The 9,751-nt window shown below is 40.5% G+C and overlaps 1 protein-coding gene across 1 annotated transcript; it reads right to left on the bottom strand.

Annotated features, from left to right (window-relative positions):
* Window positions 1-139: 139 nt before the first annotated feature.
* LOC102077700 (uncharacterized) lies at window positions 140-8,043 on the bottom strand. Its single transcript, XM_025899144.1, has 8 exons — window positions 8,034-8,043; window positions 7,239-7,267; window positions 4,716-6,722; window positions 3,413-3,548; window positions 1,521-1,673; window positions 1,182-1,364; window positions 314-554; window positions 140-143 (listed from the first exon to the last, which is right to left on the bottom strand). Exons 3-8 carry the CDS (start codon window positions 6,096-6,098, stop codon window positions 140-142), a joined length of 2,100 nt encoding a protein of 699 aa, XP_025754929.1. The 5' UTR covers window positions 6,099-6,722; window positions 7,239-7,267; window positions 8,034-8,043.
* Window positions 8,044-9,751: the final 1,708 nt, after the last annotated feature.

Below are 9,751 nucleotides of genomic sequence, written 5' to 3' on the forward strand. Positions count from 1 at the left end.
ATTTTGTATGTCAATGTTTCTGGTGAGCATGACACGAGCTCCTTCTGCAACTTTCAGTGTGTCTGGTAACTCATTTTTACCTCCTTTGAATGGTCTGTCTTGAAGTGCCATTCTGCCAGTTCTAGGATCCTTTCTGTAATCATCTGCATGGATGTTAATGATATGAGTATGGAGCAGAGCCAGTGTTGCAGAGTTGTGTGCATCCACTTCTTTATTAGTTGCAAAAATGTGCAACGCATCAGTCGGACAAAGGGCTGATTCAGTTATGGCCTGTGACAACAAATTTCTATCTGCTTCGCAAAGCTCATCCAACTTTCCTTTCACACGGATTCTGTTCAGCATCTCAGCAAAGACAACATCATCTTTCTGACGCATAATCTCAGTCAGAGTGATCATCTGAAAATGCTCCCGCCACAGGTCGATCTCGGACGGGTCGTGCACACAGAGAGGTTTAGACTGTCGCACTGGGGGTAGCTGATAGAAGTCTCCAACAGCAATGACTGACATGCCTCCAAAGGGTCTCCGAGTCCCTTTGATCTGTTTGAGTCTTGCATCTACATATGCAAAGAGATGTCTTGACACCATAGACACTTCGTCAATGACGATTATTTCAGCATTCAAAAGTTCTGATCTGACTTCATCCAGCTGATTGCCAAGTCCCTGAATGGGAGGTTTTAAGCTTCTAGGGAGCTTGAGTAGAGAATGCAGTGTTGTTCCAGAAATGTTAAATGCTGCAGTCCCAGTGAAAGCAGTTAAAAGGACAGTGGGTTTTGATATGTCAATGTCGTCTGCATATCTGGGCACTTTGCTCAGTATCTTAGATGCTTCTGAGTAGATGCATTTGATAAGATGTGATTTTCCTGTTCCAGCACCACCATTAATATAAAAGAAAAACTGCTCCGGATTTAGAGCACAGACTCTTTTAATGCACCAGTCTCTAACTGCATAAAATATGGAGGCTTGCTTCTTATTCAGATTCTGAAACATCTGACGTAACAATGTGGGATCAATAGCAGGGGGTTCCCTGATGGCTCTGACTTCTGTTGAAGCATCAGCCTGACGGCTGTAGTCGGGCACGTCTTCCTGTTCATTTTCATTGTCTCGCTCTCTTTCTTGTTCAACAAGTGGCAACCTTACGAGATCTGATTCAGGTGCCAGATTACACCATTCATCAGTCACACCTCTGTTCTGCTCATATTCCTCAACAGCGCTCTCGATCTCCTCACTGTTTTTCTCATATTTCTCTCTGTTTCTTTTGACAATGTGTTGCACGTACTCAAGACGGTCAGTACCTGGTAGCTGTACACAGCCAGCACCATAGAAAGCCTGATAGGTTGGCAAAGATGGCGTTTTCAGTTCGTGGTCTGAACGATGAGGAAGGTACAGTTTAAGAAGTCTTACGTAATATTGCTCAGGATGTTTTTCCTGTGAGCAGCGGTGAAATCTGATGATAGCAGGCTTATCGTTTTTGCGCCTTTGCACAAATCCCATCTCATTGAGAAGGGGCAAAACATCTTTACCTTTTGTCTGTTGGCCATAGACAATCCTGCAAGTAGCAGCAAAGTCTGCCATGCACATCTCCTCATACTCTGGTGTTTCAGGTCTCGCTTTGTATTTGTCATTCAAAGATGTCATCCAAACATTGGAAGACTCAGGTGTTGTGTTGTCCAGAACTGACAGGGGACGACTCATTTTCACAGGATTATCATCAGTTGGTATGAATATTACAGCACGTGAACATTGCTTCATGTGAAGACCACATGCACGAGCAACACACTCCTGCGCACTGATCTCTCACTTCTTTGAATATGCCTGCATGACGGCTCTCATTTCATCGCACTCATTTACACTGTCCTTATGGGAGTTCTCAATGACAGTTTTCAGGTACTCAGATAGCCCGCCCTCTTTTTTTGATATATATTTCATTAAATAGTTTGCAGCGCCGAAAGCATCTAGAACAAAGCTTATGTCGATATTACTGTTCCAGGCTTCAAGCAGATGTGGATTATAGCTGTTTATCCAAGAGTCTTTTGGATCACGCTTTAGTATGATCGTACTCCTTGTGTTCATTTTATTCAGGTATCTCTCATATTCTGCATGCGTCAACTTGCATCTTGCCAAGAGCTGCTCTAAACTCATGGAAGCAGTTTCAGGTTCATTCAGTAGCTGGTTCAGTGGTCTGAGCTTGTTCTTTGCTGTTTCTACCTCCAGTTCATCATCCTCACTTGGTCTTGTGATCATTGTCTCATTGCAGGGTGGTTTAGGAAAACCAAAACGGCACCCGGAGCTTAAACTCCTAAAGCACGTCTTTGTGTGGTTCTTACTGTGTTTTTGCACTTCTGTTACTTTCTTGTACAGTTCAGGTTGTTTATGTGGATCAGGCAGCTGAGCTGTGATGTATTTGTTTATAAAATCCACAACAGTTTGCTCATCATCCTCCTCAAACACAGGAGCACCTTCTACCCACAGGAGACAGTGTATGTGTGGGCTTCCTCTGTGCTGAAACTCGACTCTGTAAAAGTAGTCAGTGACTTTGCCAAGTGGCTGTGCAGGAGATAAGAGTAAATCTCTAAATAATGCTTCAACTCTCTTGTCAAACATGCGCATTGTTGTGACAGGATTGCTTCTCAGGATGTCACACTTTGCTGACCAGTCGAGACCTTCAAAATTCACTTGTTCACCTTGCTGCCTTGTTATTGCCTCAATCACTTCAGGCCAGCGCATTTCAGCAGCTGAAAATGTGCAAAAGAACGTGGGAGTTCCCAACTGTCTGATCATGGCAAAAAGATCTCTTGTTGTTTTCTCCCAATAGGCTGGGGTTCCTCTCAGAGGCTGCATGAATCTCACTGCGTCTTTGTTTCTCACCAGTTTCTCCACCTCATGTTTATCTTGTAACATGCCTGAGGTTATTTTTCTCCCATCTCTGGTCAGAGGCTTTGCCTTCCTTAACTGTATCGTCATGCTGGAAGTAGCCAAGTGTATTTCAGTCACAAACTGTGCAAAGAACAAATAGTTTGTGTCTCTGGCAAAACGATCATCAATGCAGAAAAGTCTTGATTTGAAATACCCACTGGGGGATACTTTGATCAGCCTTCTTTCATCAAGTGTGTTTTGGCCTGTAGGAAACTGCACAGGGAAGGCCATGGCCTCCAGTTTAGGTGTTTTGAAAAAACTTATTGGATTGTTTCTCTCTGCAGGAGCAACAGAGTAGATTCCTTCACTGAAACATAATATCTCCTCAGCCACATCAGGGGCTGCAAACAGGACTCGAGTGCAAAACCACCATTAGTCAGTCCATCTGCTTGGTCTGAATCATCTCTCATCTGCTCATGTGATTGTTCACCATCACAGGGTAACATGTCAATATCCTGTTCATTTTTATTTTGTGCTTCACTCAGTGCATTTTTCTCACAGCAGTCAATTTCCATTAAATCAGCCTCATCATAATCGTCCTCATTCATGTTTTCATCATCCTCCTCCTCATCATCTTCATCAGGAAGAGTTGGATCACACAGCTCAGCATCATCTCTGATGCTCACATCCTTATACTGTGGATGAATCTGCTTGAGTTTATGCAGTGCTTGCACAAGTTTAGACCAGCTTACAGTCTGAAACAGCTGATGACCTTTGTAAGACAAGCGTCTCTTCAGTTTTACTCTCATCACCTGAGAATTAATTCTCAATCGAGGCAATGCTTCAACAGTTTCCTGTACCTCTGATGGGACACAGACCACATTTCCTCTAATTGCTCTCTGCCTGCCTTTGGGAAGAGGAATAATCTTGGCAAATGGTATGCACTTGGCTATGAGATGTCTCTCCAGTATGTTGAGATCAGACAGTTCAGGTGGAATATCAGCAAGCTCCAGTTTATTGGCAACAGCAAGTGCTGGCATGGATCCATTTTTAAGATGATTGTGGCAGGTGTGACAAATCCACTCTCTCTTTCTCTCATCAGGTACATTGCACTGCTCATTTCTGCAGTTTTCATCACAAACATGAACAAACTTCCCTGTCAAACATGTTGCAACCACATGTGGGTTTTTGACATAATTTGACCTTGTGCAGGGTCGCACTTGGTTTGGAAATGAAGCCTTGAAACAGACAGTACATGGGTATGATGGTCCAACTTTGATTTGTGATTTGAACACAGATATGGCCTCGTTGATCACACTGTTGTCACTCTCTTGGGTTTGTCTGTTCACCCATCTGTATTTCCTTTTTATTTTCATGGCACATCTCATTTTGTGCATAATCCTAAATGCTTGATTACTTTGATACCTGTCTCGCATTAGTTGTTTCATTAGTTGTCTGTGTCTCACTCTGAATGCATTGTCACGTTCATAACGCTGAGTCATTCGAGATCTCTGTCTCTCTCTGAATTCTGGGCTCTCTTGATACCTTTTAGTGACATAGCTTTTTTGTTTTTGTCTAAATTCAGCATCAGCACAATAGCGTCTTTTAATATATTGTTGACGTTTCTTTCTGAATTCGGCATTCTCACAATAACGTCTTTTCAGATATTGTTGATGTTTCTGTCTAACTTCAGGATCGATTTTATATGCCTTGCTTGTGCAAGATTTTTTCTTTTCTCTGTACTCTTTATTTGAAGCATATTTTTGTCGTTCTTTCCTGTTTTGGTTTTCCTTTCGCTGATTTTTGGGTTTCTCTGATACCATCAATCTTCTTTTCATTTTTCTCCTTCGCTGTTTATTAACTTTTGTCAGTTTACAGATGTTTTGTAAAACTGTATCAAAAAGATCAAAGGCAGCACAATTTTTTATTGCAGCATCAGATTGACATGAAAAAGCATCATTTGATGGAAGGAAATTAAATTCACTGGATGGTTCTTCAGTTGGTATATTAGTAAATTCATTCTCAGGAGCTTCATGTGATTTGAACTGAGCCATGTAGGTTTCTTGTTGTTTCACTAGTGGCGTACAAATGGACATTTGAGAAGGGATGTTCTCAGTGGTTGTGTTTCTCCTTGTAGTAGAGGAATTTGCTTCATCAACAGTTTTATCAGAGTGAGTAGGTGCCACAGCAGTGGCAGCTGTTGGTCTGCAGACTGTGTCTGTGATGGTATCACTCAGGTTAACTGTGCTCATACTATAAAACTGCACAGGCTTCAGCTCATAGTTACAAGAAGGTGATATCTCCATCTCTTCATAAGAATCTTGGAGCCTCTTAATCATGTCACTCAGGAGTGTGAATTTCAGCATCACAGCTGTACCACGATTACGTGACTGTAGTGGTAGAGGAAGACCACTGGGTGTTCTGGAGTGTGGGTCAAAGAACCCATATTTGCCTGATGTGGATCTGAACACTGCGATACACAGTCCACTCATAATCAATAAGGCATACTGCACATCTGACAACAGGCAGCTCAGTCCTGCTTCTAAGCTGAGAAAGGTATCTACTGCCTCCTCTGGAGGTTCTTCAAATGTCCCATACCGGGAAGGCTGTGTCATGTCGACATGATACATAGACCTGTGAGCATCAACTTTGTCTGGCAGCTCATCGGTTGCCAAATGAATATTTTTAGGAAATCTTTTCTTGGCCTCTTTGTACATCACATCACCTTTATCCAAGACCAGATTAAGGTCAGCTGTAGTCATGTTTTCATTCTCATGAAGGAATGCAAGAAATGTGAGTGAGTTACATGTGCACTGCTTGTTTCTGGAGTCTCCATATTTAGGATGTGCCTGGCTGTGAGATGCACAGACATGTGTTACAGAGGGCTGGTTTTCAAGGTTCACTCTTTCTGCACGAGATGGTCCTGCCACATCACTGTGACAGCCTCTTTGCACAAAATCAGCATAACCCACCTGTGGGGCACTTGACACCTCATGTTGTTCATTAAATCCATGCTGCAGTCCACTCTTTACAGCATCAGCATAGGATACCTGTTGTACATGTGCAGGAACATGTTGACCTGCCTGTTTAACACTGTCAGCATTGGTCTTTGCAGACACACTGTCTTCTGTAGAGCACTGAGGAAAATCACACTCGGCTTGTTCACATATTGGTACACTGTGAATCTCATGGAACTTCTTCCAGCGTTGTTTTGCAGCTTGTGACTTTTTCTGCTTCCTTGGCATTTTTACACAAGTGTTTCTCTTAGTCTTTAGAAAATATGTTCATAAAATAAGAGTGGTACACACCAGGAGATGTTTTTGTCTTTATATTTCACTTTTTATTTTTCTGAAACAGTTGTCTTTGTTTGACAGTTTGTTCTTCAGTCGAGAGAATATTATGCACTCTCTTTATTGGCTTGACACAATTTAGCAGCAAGCCCAGAATGAAAAACAGGTAGAGAGAAAATTTAGAAGAGAGAACAGGCAGAGCAGGAGAGACACGGCTGGGAAATCACAATCAAACCGTGAATTAGAGTTTTCTTTGTTTGTTCAGTTTGTTCTCAGGTTGAGGCAAAATATGCACTCTTTATTGCTTCAATGGCCCGGCACTTTCAGCAGCAAGCCAAGAGTGAAAAACAGGTAGAGAGAAAATTTAGCAGAGAGAACAGACAGAGCAGGAGAGACACGGCTTGGAAATTCTCATCAAACCGTAATAAGAGTTTTGGTTTGGCAACTGAGCAACAAACCACAGAGTGAAATACAGATGGAAAGAAGGAAGAGACAACAGGTGGAGCAGGACAGAGGATAGAGGGGATGGGGGGTTGGGATGTGAGAGAGAAGATCTGATCCTTGTTCTTCTTCTGCACACTGTGAAAAAAATATGAAGAAAATACATTAATTGGACTAAAATAATATCACATGCCAATTGTATAAACCAAATGTGTTTATAGCAACTGTGACTACTGAAACAAATATTCAAGCTAAACTGTTCTTGGATACCATGTGTAAAAAGTTGGACAATTGTATATTTTTTTAAAAGAATAAATTATGAGATTGTCAACACAAACTTAGAATTCAGCGGTTTGAATATAAATTTAATTAGATTTAACAATAACATTTTTTAAATTAGATTGAAATCATTTCTTGATCATTTTAATTACTCATTGTTCATGATTAAATTAATCATTAAATAACCACATGCAGTGAGACTACAAACATGTACAATTTTTTTTTTAGCCCAATTGTTAAGCTGCACAATTGTGTATTTATTATAAAATTGTGTTTAAGGGGCCTAACACAGTTCGAACCCTCACTTTACCGTTTACATTAGTCAGATTATGTTTTTATTTTGGTCGACTTCTCTTGAAGTGTGTGCACACCTACCAGGCAAAGCACTGATGTCAGTCAGGTTCCTGAAAGTGTAAGAGAAATAATATGTTAGTTTTCTGTACAATACTATCAGACTAACAAAAATACAAAGATCACTCGCCATGATACACTGAACTTACAGTCAGTAGGTTAATCATAGAGTAATATAGCACACCAACTGACACAGCAGCCATTTTATCATTCCAAAAATTAACTGAAGGATTTCCCGTTATGGAAGGCTAGCGTTAGACTTCTGCTAGCCTTAGCATTGCTGCCAGAGTTAACACTGCAGCTAGCGTTAGCATTGGTACTAGCATTAGCATTGCTGCTAGCACACGAATAGCACAGAAATACTCTTCTTGACAGTTAACAACTGCTAAGGCTAGCGTTAGCATTATTACTAGTGTTAGCATTGCTGCTAGCATTAGCATTGGTACTAGCATTAGCATTTCCGCTAGCGCTAGCACTCTTACTGTTAAAACTGAGCCACACTGGCAATAACAAAGCTCATTTGTTACTTTTGTCTCACTGACTGCCAATGACTATCACATGAATAGCACAGAAATACTCTTCTAGACAGTTAACAACTGCTAAGGCTAGCGTTAGCATTGTTGCTAGCGTTAGCATTGTTGCTAATAGTAAAACCTCATAAAGCTTTATAAATAACAGAAAAGGTCGTTCTTTTTATCTCTTTCTTTATTCTTTGAACTCTGTTGAACTTTAAAAGCACTTGTCATGTGAGTTTAAATGTGAAAAATGTATTTTTACCATCACAAAAAAACAGTGTAGCACTGAGTGTATTGTACTTACCACAGCAGAGAGCAAAGCGGAATGAGAAGAGTTGGCTAGTGATGGGTTAAAAAAAGACGAGGCATTCAAGGGGTGCTTGGAAATTTGAGCGTCACTTTGAACAGCAAGCTAAAATGACATCTGTGAGCATGAACATGAATACACTAGACTCATCACCGTACAAGTAGGTACTTTTTTGTGTCAGTGAGTATCAGCAAATGATGACATACATAGAAAGAGGTGAACTGGCATCTGACCTATGGGCACAAATTGTGGTCATAATTATTTTGTACTTATAAATCAGTTTTGCACTTGTAAATCAGGATTTGTATGTGTAAAAAGAATTTGTTGTGTCTGTAAAAAAGATTTGTGTGTGGACTTAGCCAAAAAACAAACAAACAGAAAAAAAAACGTATGAAACTCTGCAAGTTACAAGTACGAATTTTGACCCTATTTTTCTTCCTTTCATCTCATTGGTCAATGTCATGTCAATCACAAATGTAACAATCCAATTAGAGAACAGATGGGTTTGGCTGTCGGAGGGGCGCTTTTTTGAACTTGAGCTTGTTAGTGGGGAGATAAACTATACAGACTATAAACAGAGACATTAAATGAGGTTAGATTAGTTGAACTGTGTGAAAATCCACTACAAGTAAATCGTTTCAGCTCTGATAATCCAGTGAGAAATAATTATTCCTAATGTCATCAACTGACTCCAACTACCCAGATCTGAACCACCAATCTGATAACGACAAATCTAGAATATCTACTGTGTGAGTGGCTTTCTATCTGTTTGTGTCTGGCTCTCTTTTAGTGCACGTGTGTGTGTTATTTTGTCTGTCTGCATGTGTGTAAAATATTTGATGAAAAAATGTTGAATGAGCTGAAATATACCAAATCATTCACCTGAAAACAAAAGTGGAGAACTGTTGAAGTTCACACAGAAGAAGAAGTTGGAAAATAGCTGAAAATGTTTTAATTGTTAATTAGAAAAACATAAGAAATGAGAAAAGAAAATTTAGAGTCAGAAAACATCTGAATGAATATTAAAAGTTCATATACTTTGAATCACTGAATGACTAAAATGTGATCCCTCCGCTTGGATCCACACAGTTTAAAAACTTTACATCTCTGAGCTTTTAAAGACACTCTGTTGGAAAGAGAACAATGATGGCGACGTTTTGAGGGTAAAATGGTGGTTGTCGAGCAAACACTGTGGACACAGCAGCAGTTGAAAGAGAAGTGTTTAAGATGAATCTTGGCACAGTGAGAGACAGAGCTCGTTAGGCAGGCAGGTGTGAGCCTGGTTGCTATAGTGACTGCACCCAATGGCTCCCTACACACGCACACAGACATGCGCCTCACTTTTGCTGCTTAAAATGAACAGAAAAGTCAGGTCGAAACAAATCGTTCCCAAATGAAAAGTACAAGTCGTATTGACAAAATTCTTTCACCGTGAGCGGCAGCAATGTCTAGTCTACCGAATTCTCAGTTTTCATGCCTGTGGAGTTTATTATATGGACGTGGTGACAGTGTAAAGACACCATGCTCTTCTGATTTTCAAACGAACCTTCTGAGCCATTTTAACATTGGAGTCTATGGAGGAGTTGGAGGGAGGAGGCTGTGCATTGGTGACATTTATGAAAAAACCATAACACCTAGTACAATAGTAAACACATTGGATGAAAGAGGACAGCGATGGCTACGTTTTGAGGGTAAAATCAGACCGGTAGAGCAAA

Source organism: Oreochromis niloticus, linkage group LG2, assembly GCF_001858045.2.
Source record: "Oreochromis niloticus isolate F11D_XX linkage group LG2, O_niloticus_UMD_NMBU, whole genome shotgun sequence".
Lineage (NCBI taxonomy): Eukaryota > Metazoa > Chordata > Actinopteri > Cichliformes > Cichlidae > Oreochromis > Oreochromis niloticus.

Excerpts from the sequence above, each read along its gene's own strand:
- LOC102077700 (XM_025899144.1), bottom strand. The coding sequence starts at position 6,098 with ATGCCAAGGAAGCAGAAAAAGTCACAAGCTGCAAAACAACGCTGGAAG. Across the intron at positions 1,365-1,520 it reads CTATGGCCAACAGACAAAAG|ACCACGAACTGAAAACGCCA; the intron begins GTAAAGATGTTT and ends CTCATCGTTCAG. Across the intron at positions 555-1,181 it reads GGAATATGAGCAGAACAGAG|ATGCAAGACTCAAACAGATC; the intron begins GTGTGACTGATG and ends TTGCATATGTAG.